Source organism: Uranotaenia lowii, chromosome 3 (genome assembly GCF_029784155.1).
Source record: "Uranotaenia lowii strain MFRU-FL chromosome 3, ASM2978415v1, whole genome shotgun sequence".
Taxonomy (NCBI): Eukaryota; Metazoa; Arthropoda; class Insecta; order Diptera; family Culicidae; genus Uranotaenia; species Uranotaenia lowii.
Genome location: NC_073693.1, coordinates 160,246,596 through 160,269,968, shown reverse-complemented (window position 1 = coordinate 160,269,968; position 23,373 = coordinate 160,246,596). Strand labels below are relative to the sequence as shown.

The 23,373-nt window shown below is 35.4% G+C and overlaps 1 protein-coding gene across 1 annotated transcript in view; it reads left to right on the top strand.

Moving 5' to 3' along the window:
• The window catches only part of LOC129755416 (Krueppel-like factor 12), a 322,300-nt gene that overhangs the window by 188,456 nt on the left and 110,471 nt on the right, over positions 1 to 23,373 (top strand). Inside the window, exon 5 of the mRNA XM_055751903.1 lies at positions 6,991 to 7,050. Coding sequence (XP_055607878.1) covers positions 6,991 to 7,050 — 60 coding nt within the window. The remainder of the gene's footprint in view (positions 1 to 6,990; positions 7,051 to 23,373) is intronic.

The following is a 23,373-nucleotide window of genomic DNA, read 5'->3' as shown; positions in this document are numbered from 1 at the left end:
TTGTTATTCTTGCAATTTTGGTCAGTTTAGTCAAATTTAGAAAATTTAACAGATTTTGCATTTTTGTAAAATTTGCAAATGGTCAATTATGCGAAATTTGTCATTTTGTCAATTTCGTCATTTTTTTGACAAATTTGAAAAAAGAAATGACAAATATTGTCATTTCTTTTTTTCAAATTTGTCATGATTGTCATTTTGGTTTAATTTGTCCAGTTTAAGAATTTTGTCAATTTTGTTAGTTAAGACATATTTATAATTTTTTCATTCACTCAGAGAAAACTTGGTATTGGAACCAAAACAAAATTGATTTTGATCCAAAAAAAAAGTTATATTGAAACAAACTTCTTTTCATTTGAAACAATGTATTATGAGTTTGATTCTGAAGAAAAAAATTTGAAACCAAGGGTTTATTCTTTGAACTAAACAAATCTTTAAATCATAAAATTTGTTTTAATTTCAAAGAAAAAAATTCTTTGAAGTAAAGGAAAACAGATTAGAAACAAGGAATTTTAATTTGTCATAGAAGAAATCAATATCAATTTTGTAACCTTTGTCAATTGTGTCAATTTTGTAAATTTTTCCAATTATGTCGATTTTATCATTTTATGTCAACTTTGTCATTTTTATTATTTACATGTTCATCATTTTTGTCATTTTCGTCATTTGTTATTTGGATCATGTTCATTCATTTTCGTATTTTTTCACATTTTTGACATTGATGTCATATATATTCATTTTCCTTGTATTTGACTTTTTGTCATTATAGTCATTTTTGTCAATTTGGTTATTTCAGTCATCTCAGTTTATTTTCGTCATGTGAACTGTTTTTTTTTTACAAATTTGTTATTTGTGCCATTTTAGTTAATTTATTTTTGTGTGTTTTTTCTAGTTTGAGATGAAAAATTACAAATTATATGTATATAGAATATGCTGATATTTTTTACGAAATAAATCTTATCATATATCTCAAAGAACAACATTTTATTAGGTACTAGCTGATCCCATACGAACTCCGTTTCGCTTTCAACTTGGAATATGTCATGAACAGTTTGTATGAAAGTCAATTGCCAAGCATTTTCCAGATTCATTGTTAAGTAATAATCGCAAAAATATTGGCCGATTACTTCGTCTGTCGCCTGTAACTAAATATGAAATCAGGAATCAAAAACCACGTGTATAAATTTCGACTAAATCATTGCATAACAACGCAATTATTGCCAAAAAGCTAAACCCCTTTCGGGGGCTTTTATACAATCTTTGATATCTGAAATTGATTGCTCTTCCCTCAAAACTCCCGTGTGCAAATTTTCAAAGCAATCCATTGTATAGGAACGTCAATATTGCTAAAAAAAAAGTGAAAAATGAATTTATGTGGACGAAACCTTTCGTCGACCCCTGGCAAAATATTTGACATCTGAGATCGATTGTCCGTCCCTGAAAACTATCGTGAGGAAATTTTCATCCCAATCCGATGTATAATAACGACGGAATTGCAAAAATATTCAAAGGTTTATATGGACGACCCCTTTGCCGGCCACTTAAACTGAATTGAATACCTGAAATCCATTGCTCATCTCTCAAAACTGTCGTGTACCAATTCAAGAATAGTTAGCATGGACGACCCCTTTGGCCGACCCCTGATTTTAGTTTGGATAAGTGAAATCAGTTATTTGTCCCTAATAACTCCTATGTGCAAATTTTCATCCCAATCCGACAATCCCAAAAACGACAATATCACTAAGATACTGAAAATTTAATATGGACGACCCCTTTGGCTTTCCTCTAACACAAAATTTGACACCTGAAATCTATTGCTCGTCTTTCAACACACTCATGTGCAAATTTTCAACACAATCCGACGAAAAGTAACGTCAATATCGCGAAAACAATATTTGTCTTGTATGGGCGACCGCCTTCAGAAGGGGTCATCCAAAAATCTGAAAAAAATTTTCATCCTTCCTGGTCCTAATGAGTATCCATGCCAAATTTCAGCTCTCTAGCTCTCAAGACGGCTGAGTCTATAGAGGACAAACAAACAAACAAACATAAAGAAACTGATTTATATATATAGGTATGTTTTTATCAGAGGTATTAAGTATTCATCGATTTAAATCATTTTAAAAAAATACGCATTAATTAAGAGTTGTTACAACTGGTAATGAATGTTGTTTACTTTAAGACCTTACGAAAATTGAAGATGAAATTTTTTAAACTTTTTTAATTGGCCTACTTATGCATATGCAAGTAACGGAGTAGTATACCTAGCATCCAGTTACCCTGGATATTGAGGGAATTATCTTCAAGCTTAGCACAAGCCAGGTGGGTTCGTCAAAAATCAGGACAACGCGAAGCTAAAAATCGGGATTTTTCAGGACACCTCTTGATTTATGGAAATAGTATGTTACCTTAATCAGTTCACAGAATATTATTTGCCTCTGTCTTCAGAAGGCTCGAATCAAATGGTAAGCTTATTACGATTTCATGTTGTTGAATCGTAAATTAACAATAATTGCCAAAACGAATATCTACACAAAATGATCAAACATTAAGTTTCATTACGTTTGTACAGTCAGAGTGAAGCATCAATCATGATTTTCTCCTCAATCAAAATCTCATAATCAATTGCAATGATTGCTCAGTAGAAATAGAATTTATCTAGAAAGCGATACGCGACTAAGTGCATTTAGTTTAGTTTTGGATGCATGATGTTGTATTCACAGTTATTCTTAAATCTAATTTACCTTACGTAGTACATTTTACTAATCGGCCAAGCCATCCATAATCAGCATGATGACTGATGATACTGCGACTGGCTTTCTTCTCCTCGGTCAGCTTCAAGCCACGCTAATAAAATGCTGTCAGTTGATTACTTGCAGCTCATGCTATATCACCACCCATTCCAATCGTAAACAAACCGCTCTCTCCCACTTCAACGACACGCACACTTCTTAAGGATTCATGGAGAGTATCGCCACACTATATCTTCTCTCCCAGAAGTGAAGTGTATGACACCCCACACGATCTCTCTTCGCTATCACGCACACTTATCCGGAAACCGTGGATAGAATCGCCTTGCGATATTCTCCCTCGTAGGGTTGAAAACTCTCACACCTTAGACGCACAATATATGGAAAGATCCTTCCGAACAAACGCTTCAAACACAGAAATTCTGGGACAGAATACCGCTATCGAAATCTGCTTCTTTCTCGATCACATGCACTGGCCATACCTACCAGATTCTTTCGATTTCGCTTTCAAGTATTCTCCGACACTTTCTCGCACTTCCGATGCTGCTAAACCGTAAGCACTCTCGTATTTCCCAATTTTTAACTCGACCGACGCTCGAGCACCCGACGCATGCAAGGTCCCGTCTATTAACTGCTCGAGTATCGTCGCCTGTCTTGGTGCTTTGTTGAGTCGCAGAACTAGATCATGCGGTGCGCCCGTGTGCGTCGATTCGGCATCTACATTAAAGGCCCTGATCAACAATGCCACATTTTGATCGGTATTATCAGTGTATCTCTTTCTGTTATATTGAGACTTTTATGGGTAAGAATAAGATACACTGATAATACCGATCAAAATGTGGCATCGATGGCCCTGATACACAAAAATTAGTTAACAGTTCTGGTACTTGGTGATTCCAAATTTACCTCGTTTGAGAGCCTTTTGTAGTTGTGCATCAGACGCAATTTGAGGCTGGTGAACGGATTAATTTGGGTCGCAGGATAGTCGTCCGTCTCTAGGAAAATTCTAGCTGTCCTGCGTTTAGATAAAATGTTGTTTAGGCACCAGAAATGCTTCAATTAATACCGACATTACCTGCTGCTAGGAAACTGGCATTCGTAGTGGTAATCTTGTATCTCCTCGGGGTGTCGATGTTGCCTTCTGTGGGTCGGGGGGGACGAATTAACACCAGTTTCTCTTTATGTATATTGGGGTTTTACCTTTTACTCGCATGCAGCATGCAGATGGTCATGCAGAGTTTTATTCCGGTTTAATACACTTTGTGTTAAGCGACTCGGTGCTCTTTCCTGAGACAGTGTGACTTCTTAAAGACTGCGTACGGGAATGAGGTGATACGGAAATGCTTCTTTTTGACATTACGAGCGGTTTTGGTTCAAGTAGATGGATTCTGCTGCTCTGGTTGTGATGTGTGAGAAACAGGTAGAGTTTGTTGATTTGCGCCTCACGATGATTTTGTAGGTTGTTTTTCAATATCGACATAAGGTAGTTTATTTCACCAAATAAACTCAGTAACAAGTATGCAGCTCTGCTTAAATTGCATTAATGAAGGTACAATACATGTGCTGTAAACGCCTTGATTTATGCAACAACAGTACGCAGCTTTTTGGCTGGCCTGCAGTTCATATTGAAAAAAACTACCATTTAAATATCATGTGAACCGTAGATTACCATCTGTTAATTTGGTTTAGCTATTTTATAATAGATTTATTAGATTCTCTCATAGCTTAAATACAAATTCGATTAAATTTGAGAGGTTTTCATAAAAATCATGACAATTCAAGACATTTTATGCACCAATTTTTAAAAATAAGGACAACTCGAAAGTTTAAAAAAAATTCTCGAAAATCAGGACAAATCCTGATTAATCAGGACACCTGGCACCTCTGAGCACAAGAGAAACAACAACAACAACTGAACAATTGTAATGCACGTCAGAGGTGCCAGGTGTCCTGATTTTTCAGGATTTGTTCTGACTTTCGAGAGGATGTCCAAATTTTCAAAAAGTTTCGAATTGTCCTGTTTTTCGAAAATTTGTTTTCAAAATGTCCTGAATTATCCTGATTTGTCAATTTTGTCAATTTTTTAAATTCTTTCAACTTTGTCAGATTTGTTAACTTCGTCAATATTGTAAATTTTGTCAATTTTGTCAATTTTGTCAATTTTGCCAATTTTGCCAATTTTGCCAATTGTGTCAATTTTGTCAATTTTGTCAATTTCATAAATTTTGTCAATTTTGTCAATTTGTTTTGTTTGTTTGTTTTAGTTTTTGCTAAGTATGTTCGCCTCTACCAAATGAAATTAAATATGTTCAATGGAAACTATACCTGTCTTGAATTGATTCAAAATGACACTATGGCCACTTAAAGCGCACACAGCCTTTGGTGTTCTGTATCTTAATCGTGTGAAACATTCCTCGATGCCATCATCACACAAAATTGCTAAAATTGATTTTATAAAGACATTTTCCCACATCATGGAATGAAGATACCGTGCCTCGCGAGTATCTCTTAACACGTGTAGACTGATTGAGGTGATTAGTAGCGCACCGCACCAAAAACCGACAAACCGCGCCGCGCAATTGCAGCAATAATTATCGGCTTCTACATTGCGGCAACTTTTCCGAAATGGAAAACATCGATACTTGGTCGGTCTGTTGTCACTCGGTGTGAAAACTACTTTTACTCCACCCAACTCACAACCAGAAATGAATGATTTGCGATTACAACTCACTTTCACACCTATCAACGCAACGCGAAGTTGGAGTCGTTTAATTAGCTCGATCACTCCCCGGCAGATTGTTGCTTCTTGAAGCCCTTAAAAGGATGGGGCCCGTCGTCAGTATTCTGAAATGAAATGTTGCTTTGAAAACTAAGTTGAGCTCTTGTAGGCGGAATTCGAATTAGCGATCTCACTTTAAGGGCCGGCAGTTTCCAAATCGGATTGCACTCCTTTTCGATGTAGTTCAGATTTTTTGTGTTTTTCAACACCAGTTTTGTGTTGAGGATTGATCGAGTTGAGGCTGTCCGGATTTGATTGAAACCACAAAAGGTGTTTCAATAAGTTTAATCAATTTCTTACAGGGGAGCCTTGTAACGAAATTTCGTTTCAAACATCGACACGAGGTGAAAAGTGAAAGGGAAAAATCTTCCATCAATCATCGGACCAGTTTCCAGTAAAGTACGGCCACTCGGCACGGATTGTGTTTATGACAATGGCATTCATTTGAATAAGTCCATTATGAAACATATCAACAACAGTGTGAGCGCGCCAGCCAAAAGGCGCACTCGGTAGCCCACAAACGTGAACGAATTTTCGTCATTCTCAAACTCCGCCAAATCCTGCCATATCTCACTGGTCTGAAAAGTGTGGCCGGGGAAGTTTCGGGGGCCCTTGAGAAGTGCACGATTTTGGGCTATCGAACTGAGGCAGCCTGGCAGACAGACTGGCAACAAACAATAGGACCCCGCCGAAAGCTTGCCTAATACCTCCTGTCTGTTCGAAGTCATATCGCTAGCCAAAACCATGAATGTGCTCGCTTTATGGAATTCAATATTTTATTTTTATTTCGCATTGTTGATCCCTTCGAGTTCGAACGAAAAAAAAAATATAAACGACCCCCATAAGCCATTTCTACTTAAGCTTGTGTGATCTGTTTTTGCCTCGCTGCCGAGCAAAAGCTGGCACGGGAAAATTGAATTGATCTTTATTGGAACTGACAGATCCCGACCGTAGACTTTGGCCAGCCAAAACAAAACCAAAATAAGAAAAAATAAAACGGTTTCCCGCTGACAGCTTAACGAAAATGTGAGTACAACAATATGGCGGCGGCTGTTCGCTAATTTACAATTGCCTCTCGTGACCCCAATGAGTTGAGTTGGGACCCTTAACTGCTGCTGGCTCATTGAGGCCCCCAGACGAATGTGATGATTGGTCCTGACTGGTAACAAATGAACTGCAGTGAGATATGAGACTAGACTCCCCGCGGGTTCTCGATTGTCCCAGAAATTGTGTCATTCCCGTGCGAAATTTAGTCCTTACTCCTCGCTTCAACGGAGACCAGATTATGAATAATACTTATTGTTTTCCGCTTCGTGATTCCGATGACATTGGTCAATATAATTAGTACAAGCTATTAAGAATATTCACATCAACGAGTATCAATATAAAAATGAAAACCGACTGCAATGATCATTTAGTATTCACAACCTAATGGATTGTTTATTTTTTCTCGTACCATTTCAGGATGCACAAAAGTTTATACCAAAAGCTCTCACCTGAAAGCCCATCAACGAATTCACACGGGTAAGTCAGCAATTGCTCTTTGGTATCAACCTCAATTCGAACGCATCAATTAAGAACGACAGGGACGCACTTTGCGGGATCCTTCAATCATCTTGAGGAAGCATCATCAACGGTTTGGGAACATCACATTGACGGTGTGGTGCAATCACTGTCGATTCCATTCATGCGATCTGTCAATCACCATATGCTATTCACGCACTGTCCATTTTTGGGAGCTTTTCACTCCTTAAGGTTCCTACATATGGGACAACTTTCAGCCCCTCGGGGTATACCATAAGAAGCGCTGTGGGTTGTGGTTTGGCATTGATAAGCTGATAAAGTTGGGAAAGAGAAATAAACGGAGTCCAACTTTTCACTTCCCTTCTTTACAATTCGATTGTGTATATGCAAAAGAATTTATTGACTTTCTGAGGTGCATCATTTATCACTTTCGACCAATTGTTGAATATTTCGTCGACCTGTGTTAAAATAATCTGATTTATGTTGGAGGTGATAGTTTTTGTAAAACAAGCCAAGCAGGGTTGAGAAAAAAAATACCTTCTTAACACATGAAACTAATTTTTTTTAAAGATAAAGACGAAACAAATTTCAAATCCTTTTTTGTTACTCGGAGTTGGAACATCGTGAGGGGGGGAGGGGGGGAAATAAAAACATAATGCGAAAAACAAATAAATTTTAATAAATTGCATGAAAGCTTGTGTGCAATTAAATTGCATAGGGTAAGTGTTCAAAAATTTGCTATATTTTGTCTGGGGGTTTTAGATTTGATAAGAGTAAGTCAAATCTTCAATTGTAGGATGTAAAATTTTAGGTAACCAAATTCCAAATTCTTTAAGGCATTCGGTTGAAGTTTGAAATAATAATTTTAAGCTTAAATTTTCGAAAAATAATGTGTTTTTCAAAGTGTGTCGATGTTCCTAATTTTGCACTTATTGCTCCTAATTGTTTATATATGTGTTCCCAATTATGGACATATAAAGAAAAGGTGTATCAGCGTTTAAAATATTTGTTCCTTATTCTGCATATGATTATCTTTCTTATAAGTTTAATGAAAAAATTCTTAAAACAGACCTTTTTATCATAACTTTTATAATATTTTTTGGAATACGACCAGAGAAAACATGCCTATTAAAATTCTACAACAAGTTCGTTTATGTCAGTTTTGAAGAAAGTAGTGGATGTAAATTTTTAAAAATTGATTTGTTTTCAATTCGGACAAATGAAACTTGTTTTTTTTAACAATTTGGTTCATTCAACATTTATTCTATGTAAAGTAATTTAAAGTAATAGATACAAAAAAGTTTACAACGTATTTCATTCAGACCCTTTTTCAATTTTCTATTTCGATTCTGTTCTTGTTGAGAACTTTTTTTCTAGTCTTTTTTCGATCCTTTGTTTTTCCCTCTTCAAACTACTTGTTTGCATTCATTGCCTTCATAATTTCGTCAATGCGGGTTCCAGCTGATAGAACAATACATTTTTTTTTGTAGTTACGATGTTTTTATTTGTGCTGTCTGAGGTAACTTCAAGAGCTTCGAAAAATCATCTGCTTTGAAAGTTTTTTACATGTTCAATTAATAGAACAAAATTAATACGGAATAAGATAATTTGCTTCGATAAAAGAGTCACCTTTGAGTGCTTTTCTATCGCGTGTATATAGGTTTCTCAGATTGGTCTTCGATTTGAGGACGAGTTGAGAAGCTTTGGACTATCATCGCTCATTGAATACATGTGGCATATTTAGATTTACCAGGTTTGCAGCAGACTCCAAGAAGTTTTCCTGTTATTCTCCAATTATTGAAAGATCGATAATATCAATATGCTCTGCTTCGAGCAGTTTTCAGCTGAAATTTGTGTTTAAAAACTCTTAATACACATGAGCAGACATCTGTGTTTTATACATTACAGCAATTCTTGTGTTAAAATCTCCTGCAGTTTTTAAGAAAACGATTTTATTGTAAAAGTAAAAGACAAATTATTGAATGATTAAAATTAGTTTTTTTTTTTGAATTTTCGAACAACAATTTTCTTTGAAGTCAAGTCATCAATATGGATAAGTTTTCATTTTGGAATAAACACATGGTTTTTATTGAAAGCTTCCTTCAATTCAATTATAGCCATGGTTTCTCTAAGCTGTGAAGCTTCATGTCTATTTCCAGAACTTCTTCGGGTTTCTTAAACAACGCTCTGTAAATTTTTCATAAATATATTTTCGACATTTAGATAAAGCTTTGAAATACACTTTAGTTAAAACAAAAATTATCATGTTTTAACTTATCATCATTAATTTTACAGTTAGTTGAAAATAAAGTTTAGAAAAGATAAGTTTTAACAACTTAACGTCAATCATTTATTTTATATATTTTACGTCAATCATATTCATTCAAAAAAACGCTTTAACTTCAATATAGTTTGACAATGTCCAACATGAGGAACACACCGAAAAAAGTGTACCAATTTATCCACATAGCATTTTTTAGTGTTTACTTGAAAAAAACATGATTTTAACAGTCTAATTAAAAAAATCATTGTGATTAACAATTTGACAAAAATTTTCAAAAAAAAACGATTGAAAAGTTCAGCTTATATCTCCCATTTCTAATACTATTATTTTTAAGAAACCTGTTAAGAATCCCGTTCAATTTGAAGAAATTTATATTTAATCCAGACCAATTCCTTTTAAATTGTTTATTTTAAAATTTCCCAATGAGAGATTCGAAGGACGTTTCGAAAGTAATCAACATACACTCAATAAAATTGTTGATAGAACACTTATCAGTTTGAATAAAGTTTAAGTCTACATACAGTAGAATGGGGTGAATTGGAACAATTTTTGAGCTATTTCTGTAGTATTTCTATCATGTGCTGCTCTTTCAGTACGTGATTTTTTTTTTGCGATGATGTATTTGTTGACGTGAATCAAACTAAATCAAAGAAAATAAAGATGAAAGGGATTTTGAATATAAACTTTTAAACATTAATATTCGTTGGGTGCCTATTATAAGTTGATATATTGAATATATTGAAAAAATCGTGTACTTGGAAACTGCTCAAAAATTAAATTGCGTTCATTGTAGCTTTCATAATTTAAAACGCAAATCATCCATCAATTTCGGTTTTGCAGATATTTTTATTTTATTTTGCATAATTTTTTTTTATCCCCCTCACTTATATTCGAAGAAATGTTTATGGTCAAGCCTGACTCAAGAGGAAAAACAAACACAAATAAAATTTAGATTTATATTCATAGACTTCCTGCGAAAGCTGAGAACCATATTCTTCTAGGACCAATCCATGGCCCGCAGAACATTGATCAACCTTAATGTAATGAATAGAGCATTACAGTTAAAACAGATCAAGGTCACAATATTTTTTAACTCCTCACAAAATGGCAATAGTTTGAAAAGATTTTTCAAATCTGTTTCCAATTTTTGCTCTAGAAATTAAATTTAATAAAAAATCGTAATTTTGAGGTACTTGAAAATCTGCGGGAACTTTTCAACAAAGAAAATTCATTCAAGAGCTTGAATCAAAAGACATCTAAAAAAAATTTTTTTTACCACTACTATACAGGTATTATGGCGTTCGTTTCTATTAAATCTAAAAAATGATAAACACTTGCATTTACTGATTCAATATAGTAACAACACTTGATTTTGATTAACATATCTTAACGAGTTTGAAACCGTTATTCTGAATCTTACAATAGTTATGGTTCTTCCAAGTTGAAACTTTTTAAAAATAATTTATTTAAACACTTATTATTCAAATTTCTACCAAACATTGTTCATTAAGTGCTGAAAGACGTTTGAGATTGATTGAGACTAAAAAAAATTGCTAGATTTCGAAGTCTGTAGAAATAACAGCGATTTTTATGAAAAAGTTTTTTTTTTTCAACAAAATAATAAAATTGATTTTTTTGTTCAACTCTTCAGCATATTTTCTCTGATATCTCATTAATACATCAAATGAAATCAACAGGGCCAAAGCGGTAGGTGTAAAAAACATCGATTTTGAGTTAATAACGTCGAACAATTATTCTATACTTAACAATTCTTACATATTATTTAATTATTTTTCTTTCACATCTTTACGTCTGAATAAAAACTACAAGGACCTCAAATATTGAAAATACCTGGAGTGAATTCTTTTAAGCTTCTATAATATAATTTCAATTTCTCGATCAGTATGTGTGTTTTTTTATTTGAGTTTAAATGAATATGTTTAAAATAAACATTCCAGATTGGCCGGTTTATCAATGAAAAAATTTGCAACAACCTGGTCTGACCCAGTTGCCCGTATATCGAGGAAAAAAAACCCGCATTTTGCCAGGATTTATGCACAATATTAGGAAACTCCATACCAAAAAATAAAATTTTGCTCATATAATTAATGATAATTGCTTCAACTTACATGATTTTATGAGCTGTTTGAAATGTTTATTTCTCACGTTCTTTTTTTAATTTTCATGAAAATTCCCGGAATTTTGACGAATTTGCCCGGATATTGCCCAGTTATTGAGTTGAATCAATTCTCGGTCTATTATGTATTGTGAGCTTACTTGGTTGTATAATTCTACTGAATAAAAGCAATTGAAAGATTCCCTTTGATTTGATTTGATAGCTTTGATTCAGTCAATCCTTGGATTTAGCCAGTTTTTTTGGAGAAAATTCTTGGATTTATATTTATGAAAAAATATACTCTAGCCCGCAGACAAATCTCAATTCTAAAACTGTACTGCCTTCTAAAAATTTTGACCACTGATCTTAAATGTAAATTTTCTTCAGCTCTACATTATTTTCCACAATCTTGGGGACTTCAAACACGTTTATAAACATGTCTCAATAAACTCCACGATTAGTGGGCCAAAAAATGTACTGTTAAAATTGCTTGATATATGGATCACAACATTTTTTCTAATTTGGGTTCCGATTTACTTCCATGTCCCTTTCCATCCCCTTTTTACGAGATATAAAAATGAATTTCGGATTTACGTGAAACTTGGCAGATGGAGGCTTCTGAGGCCGGGGATGGTTCCTAGAATGGACTGACACCCCTCTCACTAACTGGTAGGGAGAAGGGGCCTCACAAACAATAGAAACATGTTAACATAATTCGAGAACTGATCATGAAAATAAAACGAAATCTGGCATGGAAGGGTATTAAGAAAGGAGAAATGTTTCTATGAATATTCGAGACCCCTCCCTCCTTCCAGTAATGAGGTAGGAATGGGGGAAGGGGTACAATTTTCAGCAAAATTAGAGAACGGATCAAACAAATGGAACAGAATTTGGCATGAGAGGGTATTTGGATGCAAGAAATGTTTTATGATAGTTGAAATCCCCAACCTCTTTCCAGTGGAGAGACAGGAGGAAAAAGGGGGCTGCTATACTTTTTTTCATAAAACACGGAAACTAATAAAGCAAATGAAACCAAATTTTGTATGGTAAGCTATTTAAGCACAAGCATTGTTTCTCTGATGTCTCAACACCCCTTCCTCCTTCCAAAAATTATTTCAAAGAAAAACTTTCTCGTAGTCGTAATATTGAAAGCTTTTGAACGTACATTTTACTGATTGCACACAAGTTATTTAAAAGAATGCGATTGATTACTTATTTGAACAAGAAGACACCTGAATTTGCCATAAATTATAATTTCGTTTGAAATCCCATACATAGCGCTCTAAATTTCCTAACTTTTTTTTGACTCTGCGTTTACACGGCTCTGTCGATTGAGGTTAATCGCAATGTTACACCTTTTTATGGCCGCTGGCAACGGTTTTCATGGATTGAGAGCAAAACTTGCGCTCTCTCGCATACTTTCACGATGTACGAATAAGGTGTGGAATATCGTCTAATTTGTATAATTCTTGTCGCTTAAGCCAGAAGTTATAAATATGTTTGTATATTTTCTCCACTTTGGTAGGTAAATGTTGTTTTGAGAGTGAAATGCGATAAATAAATAAATAAAGTTTGTCGCGAAATACACTTAAAAACATGTTTGCTTGGTTGCCAAAACATCAACCTGCGAGTAAATTTATCCGCAAAAACAAATTTGAAACTACCTGGAGCAATCTTCTTGAGGTTAGCAAGGTAAACATTCTGACCCTCATCCTGTCTATGTTGGATTTGCACGACCACGTTCAGAATTAATTCTTCTCTATCGTATTTCATCTTGGGTAACTTTTCATCGCGTGAACCAATCCTGACCAAATTTCCACTACTAGATAAACAAAATAGGAGGCCAAAAATACCCCACGTTATGGGTCCCACGATTCCCCATAAACTATGATTTTCAAATATGTTGCGTTTGACTGACTTATTGATAATTCATAAAAAAAATCCTTTGCCATGTGAAAGAGTAATACAAAACTATGAGCATATTTTTGTTATGTACCGTAATCCGGGGTAAGATTGATCACTTTTCTCAATATTTTTCGATTATTTCTCCTGTTAAGGGGAATGTGGCATGTTTCATATTTTTAACGCCAGTACTGGACTCCTATGAACGTAAAACACGGTTGCAGAAATTTATTAACCTGTTTTAAATTAAATTTTAAAAATCGATTTTGTCTCTGTTCAGAATTTGATGCTTTGGGGTGACATTAATCAGTCTCTATTTTTATGAAATTTTTGTGGCTCTTTGAAGTAAAAACTACGATTTTTCACTTAAAAATTCGCCATTTTTCACCTGTAAAATCTCCCCAAAATAAAAAAAATCAAAAAAGAAAAACGTTGGGGTCTGGTATTTTATATGTACAAAATATGTTTTAAATTTGAAAAGAATCGGATAAGCAGTTTTCAAATGACGATGTCCACGGACTTTAAAAATGTGCTTCCGAGAAAAACGCGTTTGAAGTTTCTGCTCTTGCTTTCTTGCAGTATTAGATAGGAGGAGATAAAGGCCTATAACTTCTACAGTTTTGCTTCAATTGACTTGAAAATTTGACACAACATTCTTGAAATGTTTTACAATAAGAAAATAAAAAAATAAAAAAAATCGATTTCTTGAAAATGTTAGACCCCCCCCCCCCCTTAATAACATATGAAAATATATGCTTGCGCAGAGTGACGACGATGGCAGTTTGGAGAATTTTATCTCAACACACATCCGAGATATTCAGAGTGGCCCACGTTTCACCATAGCTCACTTTCCCCTACTTTATATTAGGTTTAAATGACAATTTTCGAATGTTGAATCAAAAGTTACAGTTTTTATTTGAAAGGTGTTGCACCTAAATGATTTTGGAATTCAATACAAATATATTTTACAAAAAAAGCAAGTTGAAACCACCGGGTCAGCTAGTGAAACAAATACCTGAAAAAACACGCTGCTGAGGTAAATTTTGTTTTTTTTTTTTCTACTTTCCCATTTTTCATTCGATAGTTTGAAATAAATAATCTGAACTAAATTCACCTCTACGGGCTGTTAGTAAATTGGTTAATTGCATAACCACAGAAACCTAATGGAATCCTACCTGCCCCCTTTATCCGTACGATAAATCTTTCTGCTAAACGCTGTCCGCCTTCCTTCACACTCGGTTCAATTACCGTGGTAATCGGATTGACATATCGGAACAGACGTGTGGCTACCGAATTCCCATCGCAAGTCAAGCATCTCAATTCAAAACCCTGATCTGGTAGCAAAGAGAACAACAACAAAAAACGAACAACAACATCAACAACGAGGTCAGAAGCATCATGTTTCGCGACTATCAGAAAGCGAATCTTCAGACGCGGACATCGCATCGGTCCAATGGATGATGATGAGGAGGTGCAGAAAAAAAAACGAACTGCAGCCCCACTGCTACTGCTTCTGGCAAGAGGCAAAACGGCCACAGGAGAGGAGATCTTCTTCGTCGTCAGGAATCCGGTTGAAATAAAGATCTTCACCTGTGCCGAGGGAAATAAAGTGGTGTGGAGGAAAAAACAGATCGAAATGCAGACGACGCTATGTCTGGGTCAGCTTAGCATATTTCCAAAGACTTTGTTACGATAGTTGGGTTTGAATGTGAAGCGACCTTCGAAATTGTAATCAAAGAATAAACTCGTTTGAATTATTATAGAAGGCGACAATAATTTTTAAAGAAAAAAAAATGTAAGGGAGGCTTCGATAGTTAATCTTCAATTTCGATAATAATTTAGAGTTCTCTATCAGGGCAATTGAGATTGAGTTAGCGTCCAATACAGAAGTTAATTGACCAAATTTTTGGGCAGGATAGATAAACATCCAAGAAAGTCACATTTTGAGACCCAAAAACAGCTGGAAATCAGCTATTCGACCAAAGTTCTCATGTTTAATAGTTTCAGTCCAAGAAGATCCAATAGTGAGCTAAAATTAGAATAAAAGTGAAGATGATTTATTCCATGAAGTTAAGAGCATTAAAAATTTAGGCTTGACTAAAAATCCACAGATTACTGTCACTTACAATCATAATGCCGATGAAATCAACTCCTACTTCTGTTCTAACTTCACGATTCAGCGCCTGTTCATTTTGTGTTTAGAAATTTAAGGTTTTCTTTTAAAACTATTCAATCGTATGAAATCTTAAATTCAGTTTTCTCAATGCGATCTTATGCTACTGGGCCTGATGAAATTCTTTTAAGGTTAATTAAAATCATATTTCCTGATATACCCTCAACTTAATTCCATTTTCTCAATCAAGTAATAGCAACCTCCAAATTTCCCACTCTTTGGAAAACCGCGAAAATTATACCCATACCTTGAAAAAGGAACAACAATGATTTGTCTAATTTACGACCGATTAGCTTATTATGTTCACTCTCCTGGTTTTTGAGAAACTATTGAAGCAACAATTCTCTGCTTATGTTAAAGACTTTAATCTTCGTAATGAATTTCAGTCTGGATTTCGTGCAAATCATAGTACGGATACAGCTCTCATCAAAGTTCAGGACGATATTGTGAATTGTATCGATAAAAAGGAGTTTCAATCATGTTGCTGATCGACTTTTCAAAAGCATTCGATCGAGTGTCACACTCAAAACTTCACCAGAAACTCCTCTCTTTCTTCAACTTCAGCTCATCTGCCGCAAATTTAGTCAAATCCTACCTTTGTGAACCCAAACAAGCCGTATTACTTTCCAATATCTTTTCAAATTGTACCACTTTTACTTCTGGTGGACCGCAAGGATCTGTTCTTAGCCCCCTATTATTTTCCCTTTCTATTAATGACCTTCCTTCCGGTACTCGAAAGCTATCAAGTTTACTTGTTTGCTGACGACGTTCAAGTTAATCTTTGCAATAAGGGTGAATACAATCGTGTTTTAGTAGCTATTAAATTAATAAAGACTTTGCTAAACTTGCAGAGTGGTCTGCCAATAACGTTTAAGCGATCAACTCATCAAAAACCAATGCCATAATTTATTCTAGAAGCAAGTCTGGTTTAGAGCCACCGAATTTAGTCATAACTGGAGCCTTTTTATTCAATTTTCTGATAGGCTCAACAATCTTGGAGTCATTTTTGATAAAAAAATCTTTCAATTTTTCGACCTTATATTATATCCTAAACTGTAGCAATTAAAAAAAATTGATCTTATGTTATATGCATTAATAAAGAAAATGAATGTGAGAGGTTACTTCTAGCTCAGTTCGAAAATTATACATCTAGAAAATCTGCCCACTGGTAAAATAAACAAAATACGGTGGTCAAATCGTGCGCAAAATATGTGGACTGCTAGTGTGGAGATAGAAAAAATCGTAAGCGGTCCTCTGGCAGGTTTCCAACCAAAAACTTTTCGTTGGTAAGTCTCACCTGTATTTCCCGTAGATAAACAAGGGGAAAAAAATTGAGAACTTTAACGATCTGTGGAAACTGCAAATCACTCAGTGTTTCCTAACGATTGACACGATGAATGGCTAAAACTAGAAAAAAGACTGCCTCAAAATGAGACCGGTTGCAACAATCGGCTAAATTTGTTATAACTTTGACCAAATTTGAAATTTTTGAGTAATTCTGAAGGTCAAACTTCAGGATACAGAAACCCTAATCAAAAATCCTTGATTTAAAAAAAAGGTACGTTAATATAGTACGCATTATGGATGGTGCACGTGTTGCACAAATATTAAAGTCGAAAAACTTCTTCATTGGACGCTATCTTGAAAGTCACTTGACAGAACAACACAAAAATTCGCACATATGAACATAACATCATTAGGCAGCTTTGCTAAAAAATTTATCAATTACATCCATGCAACAAAAATAACACACGACGTATTACAGGACACGATACTTAACGTTCTTACTAACGGAAAGGAAAATTCCTTTTTTCCGTTAGTAAGAACGTTAAGTGTCGTGTCCTGTAATACGTCGTGTGTTATTTGTGTAGTTAAAAGTTCTTACGTTGGCACAACCCACTAGAATGAGTACAGCCATGCATTCAAAAGTTTTTACCGTTCAACAAAAAGAGGTTATTCCTATGAATAAACTTGCCAGAGTGCCCGGTTGTATCCGGCCTTGAACGGATATTTTAAAATTAAGAAACAATCCGGCTTTGATCGGTCTACCGGATTTTGTTAAAAATGTCCGGGTTTTTTTTCCCGCGTTCATTTACTTAATTTGAAAAATTTAACGCAAATCGATTAAGTACAATTTTATTTTTGCGAACAGAAACGAAAATTTTTGAACAAGTTTTTTTTAAATAAACATGAACGGATGAACGGATCATGCACGCTTTTTGGGTTAAAAATTTTGAAATCAACTGTCTGGATTTTGCCTGATTTTTATTTCAAATAGCGCTTATTTACCCGGCCCGGATACGTGCGGGAAAACTTCTGGCAACCTTGCTCATGAACCAATCGCAGTTTTTGTTAAATTATGTAAATGAAACGGGTCAATGTCGGGATGAAGGAATTTCGAGTAAAATCTTTGGTACTGCTTACCAAGATCAGTAAATCAAAAGCTTTAATAAAGGTTAGATGCATTTCTCCAGCGCAGGGTATCTTCAAACTAGATCGAACCAACCTTGTGGGTCAATAAGTTTGACCTTTCTCCGAAAGGCCCGGCACAACATCCGCCGGAGGCGCTAGGCACTAATCACCAATGCCGCGTCGCTTCGGCCAACTTTAATTGATCCATATGGAATCCATCCAAACATTGGCAGTTTCTGCGATTCCGTAAGTCCATCAGCAACACACGACGGTTTTGAACCCGGTGATTTGCAGAGTCCGCCGGAGTCCCCGTCATTTTCAATCAAGTCGCAATTCACATAGCTCACGTTCGTTCATTCGTCAGTCAATCCAAATGGATCCAATCCCAGGGACCTCCGAGCGAGGCCATGCATTGCTTTTAACAACTCTGCCGGTGACCGAGCCAGCTAGTCGGCTAGGCCATCTCAGAAGCCGCCACACTTCATCAATCATCCGGTCGCGGTCCCGTATTGACGACGCACTGTGGGTCAGAAGAAGAAGAAAAAATCAAATATACAATAGATTTACCTTTCAAAATTTATTCCTTAAAACCAATTGAAAAGTTTGTACTCAATTAATGATGTAACTTCGTTTGCCAGAATTTGATAAATTACTTCAAAATATTTTTTTACCAGTTTTACCCAAAAATTTGACCCGCTGTGAACAGCAGTGATTTTCGGTCATCGAGAGCCCCCGTCTGGGCTACTTTTTGAAGGCCAGCTGCCGGATGCCTAGAGCAGATCGGTGGCCCTCGATAAACCTTCGGAAACCGCAGACGCGTATCGTGATTATCGAAAACGCGGACCAACCAGTGAGTGATATATCCAATCTTCCCAGTCATGATGCCTACAATGATGGCAGTGAACCACTCTAGGGGACTTTCGGCGTTGCATAACCTCAAAAAGTGTGATAATTTAGACAAATTTTCTCCCACAGTTCGGGGTTGCGTTGCATTGGCAAGTTTCTAAGTCCCTCTCGAGAGGGATATTAATCATTCTGGACCACGAAAAACACCGTATCCAATTACAAACTTTTCTAACCAGATTGAGATTGAGAAAGATTTATTAGAATCCCCAAACCCGTCAACCATTCGTGTCCCCTTTTTCAAAGTGGGTAAACGGTTCGAAACCGAAGCTCTCAAAAACGTTGTCCTTATCGTGGCTCTTAAATCAAATGGCGCACAAGTGCGGTTCGGAGGTACTCTCGAGTAGAAGCTAAGATAAATATGGAAATAATGGCCGCAGTTAGTGGGACCCACGATAAAGTCCGTCCTTTGGTGTAGACCGACTCACTGGGAACTATCCGAGATCTATGAACAGGTTGTTCAAATTGAAACCAAGTGTATGTAGTGGCCGCTGGTTGATCGCTACCTTTTCACTTCTGTCTGAACTCGCGGCTCGTTTGTGTAAGAAACTTTGAACAGTTCTCCTGGCCACTTGCCATCGGTAAGGTATGACCTGGAGAATTATCTCGGTCCAGCACTTGACCGCAGCCTGATCTCGGGTATCTTACGCTAAACGTTTTTGAATGTTAGGAATTCAGAATTTGGTTAACATGGTGAAACAACCAATTTGTTTATCTCTGAAAGGGAATGGAAACTTTATAAACCCCTTCTTCAAAAACTAATGTAAATGATCTTGAGCGGAACTAGCCGAAAACTGATCTGGAGCGGAACTATTCACTTTTCCTAAGATCTTGGCAATGAAATAATATTATCATAAGCTTTTAAAACATACGCCTTTTTTGCTGCAATTTTCACCAATCTATGCTTACTTTGAACATTTTATTTTTAAATATGACTTTATTTGGACCAATTCATCGTTAAATTAATATAACATTATTACATTAAATAATGTGTTCAGCTCAATAATGAACTGTTCAGAGCGCTAAAGTTAACTAGATAATAAAAGGTTATTTATAAGACTTAAATTTGCTGAGCGCAATCAAGTATTTAATGTAGGAGAACATCCTGTGATGTCAAAAATATTTTAAACTTTAAACTTAAAACTATCCTAAAATCAAACTTATCATAAAGAAAACGAATCTCTGCGATGGAAGACTGCATCGATTTGTATAAGAAGGAAGTATGTGTATAAGAAGGAAGAAGTCCAAATTCTGTTGTGTTGTGGGCCTACTTGGTTGAATGATTCAACTGAATCAAAGCAATCGAAAGATTCCTTTTAATTCAACCACGGTAAATGAAAGTTCATACACTAGTATTTCGATAGCAACTTACTATCTTCTTCAGTGAACGTTTTCGATTGATCAATCGAAAACGTTCACTGAAGAAGATAGTAAGTTGCTATCGAAATACTGGTATATGAACTTTTCATTTACCGTGGTTGAATTTTTTTTTCTTTTTTTTTACTGTTCTCAGCATGTCTGGCAGCAATGATAATAAAAGTTAACGCGAGCAAATTTTAATCATGCTGAGAACTCAATTTTTTTTTAATTTCGTGCGAGGAAATGTATTATTTAACTAAATTGACTACAATATGAATCTCAATGGAAAATAATTTCCTTTGAAGAGATTCATTAAAAGGAATCTATCGATTGCTATCAATTAAAAGAAATCTATCGATTGCTTTGATTCAAGTCCAAATTATCAACCACTATTGATGAAAATAGCTACATCCCCAACTTGTTGATCAAGTCGATCATTTCAGAACATTTTATAGGAAGCATTGCTTTTCAAGTTATTGTCCGGCTTTAAAAAAGTTTCAGTGATGGCAGCAATATGTATGTTTTGAGTTTTCAAAAATAAAAAGAATTCATCTGGGTTAGCCAGCAAAGATCTAGCGTTCCAATAAACAATATTTAAACATCTATTTGGAACCATGAGGGAATCGTAAAGTCATAATAATTTTGTTAGCATAATTAAAAAAAAGCATGGAAAGCTACAAACATTGAACTTGTTTTCAACAAAAGCTACATCATTTCCACTAAATTTTGATGCAAATTTTTTTTTCAGTAATCTCACCCAAATCAACCAAATTGTTAGGATCAGAAAAAGAAGGAGAAGAACAGATATTTGAATTTCTGGGATTTTCCCAAGCCTTCGCATGAACGTTGAGACTTGGTTTTTTACCATTAGTGATACCTATAGAGGGCAACCCATTTTCAACCATTTCTGAGAACGTAAAACAACGAGTATATGGCGCAGAATCAGCAGAGGTAACATTAAAATCACTTCGAGAACTACCAAGACGTGATCCTACTGCAGGCCGAGGCTGACCACGGACAGGCAGATTGTTTGCTGGCCTGACGTGTGAAGACGAAAAAGAGGAAGGAGGAGAAGAAGATTTTCTGACTACTTTGGGATTTTTCCTTGAAGCCATAATTTTTGCCCTAACGAGACATTCTATGGAATTCGAGGAATGATCACCTGCGCAATTCGCACACTTGAAGAATTCTATTTGTGGTTTATCACCACCAAAAAGGCATTTAGATTTTTCATGATCGAATGAGTCGCAAACCATGCATCTGGCATTCATTCTACAATTTTTAGTGCCGTGACAAAAAGCATGACAACGGCGACATTGAGTTATGTTTTGAAGAAAATTTGTAAAAGATTTTCGAAAAGGTTCAAATTTGACTCGACAATGAAACATAAGACGAGCCTTTTCAAGAAGTTGCAAATTATTAACCTGGTCCTTTTTAAAATGTATGCAAACTTAAAAGAGGAAACCGAAGAATACTTTTGACTACCGTATTTTCTCTGATTGTATCAGAACTATTTAAGGTTTCGTTAGCCAAAATTTACAAAAAAAAGATCGACATTCTTTCCCCTACATACAATTCTGTTACAAGATTTGCATCTGGCGCATTTCGATCTAATAGTTCCGTAACAGCAATTCATGCTGAATCTAGTTGCATACCATATGAAATGCATATTGTTCAGCGAACGGCACAACTTGTTATTCGTCTAAGTTCAAAATTGAACACTAATGATTATGCGTCTTTTAGAAGAATCGCAAAATTATATTTTGACACAACTAATTGTATAATATCTCAAATATCACTACTTCGACGATCTATGGGCAGGGAATGGAATTTTAAAAGACCGGATGTAGACGAAGAAATCGATAGATGTTTGAAAGCAGGATCAGAAAGAAACAAAGTAGTTCCAACCTTCAATGAATTCATAACGGCAAAATACCATGGTTACAATCAAATTTACGCAGATGGTTTTAAAACTAACGACGGAACAGGAGCTGCAGTAGTCAATGGAGATAATATATTAAAGTTTTCTCTACCAAGAAGTAGTAGTATATTTTCGGCTGAAGCATACGACTTAAAACAGGCAGTAGTAGAGAGCATAATTGAAGGAAATAATCTGATACTGAGCGACTCCGCAAGTTGTCTTGATGCATTGAAAAATGGTCGTTTCAGACATCCGTGGATCCAAGAAATCGAAAATTTTATTTTGACTCGAAATGTGACGTTTGTATGGATACCGGGACATTCAGGAATATTTGGAAACGATAAGGCCGACTTTCATGCAAATGAAACCCGTATAACTACTCCACTAGATATTCCAATACCAGCTCAAGATGCAGGTAATGAGGTGAAGCGAAAAATTTGGAAGAAATGGATAACAACTTGGTGGCAATCACGATGTTTCCTTCGAATCAACAAACCATATCCAGTTAAATGTGTTGACCGGAAATGCGCCTCTGAACAACGAGTTTTAACCAGACTACGCATTGGCCATACCAGACTTACTCATTCATACCTGTTTGAACGTAACAACCTGCCGACATGCTCTTATTGTGGTGTCTCTTAAAATGTTCAACATATTCTCATCGACTATAAAGGTTACAAGGAAATTCGGAAAAAAATTCAACATAACAGGAACTATTTACGAAGTTTTGATCAACGATACGGAAAAATAAAAAAATGTTATAAAATTTGTAAAAGAGGCAAAATTGTTTGAACTTATTTAGTTTGTAAGTACATCTTTGTAAACCAATTTTTAGAGACACGAATATTCCAGGAGTGGTAAAGTGTTTCTAATAAACTAAATATTAAAAATAATTTTTTAAATGGATCAAATAAAGCTCAGGAGCAAAACCAACACTACTAGTATTATTCATGTTGGTTCTTTTCCTTATTTGAATTAATTGAATCGGAGAAAAACCTAACGATGAATTTAATTCAGTTGTGATTTCATCTGGTGTCTGATCGCCGGTGAGACCAAGGTTTTTTGAAACACGAGGTTCTCCTACTTTCACAATAAGTAGGCGAGGAGTGAGCGGGGCTCTCAATGAGTTTGTTTACAAACATAAGATTATTTACTAAGTTTTTCTGTGGTTTGTTGGTAAACAAACTCCATAAGCTCCGCAGTTGGATAGCCTAAATAGCCAAAATGGCTGAATCGGGAATTTGATATTTGGT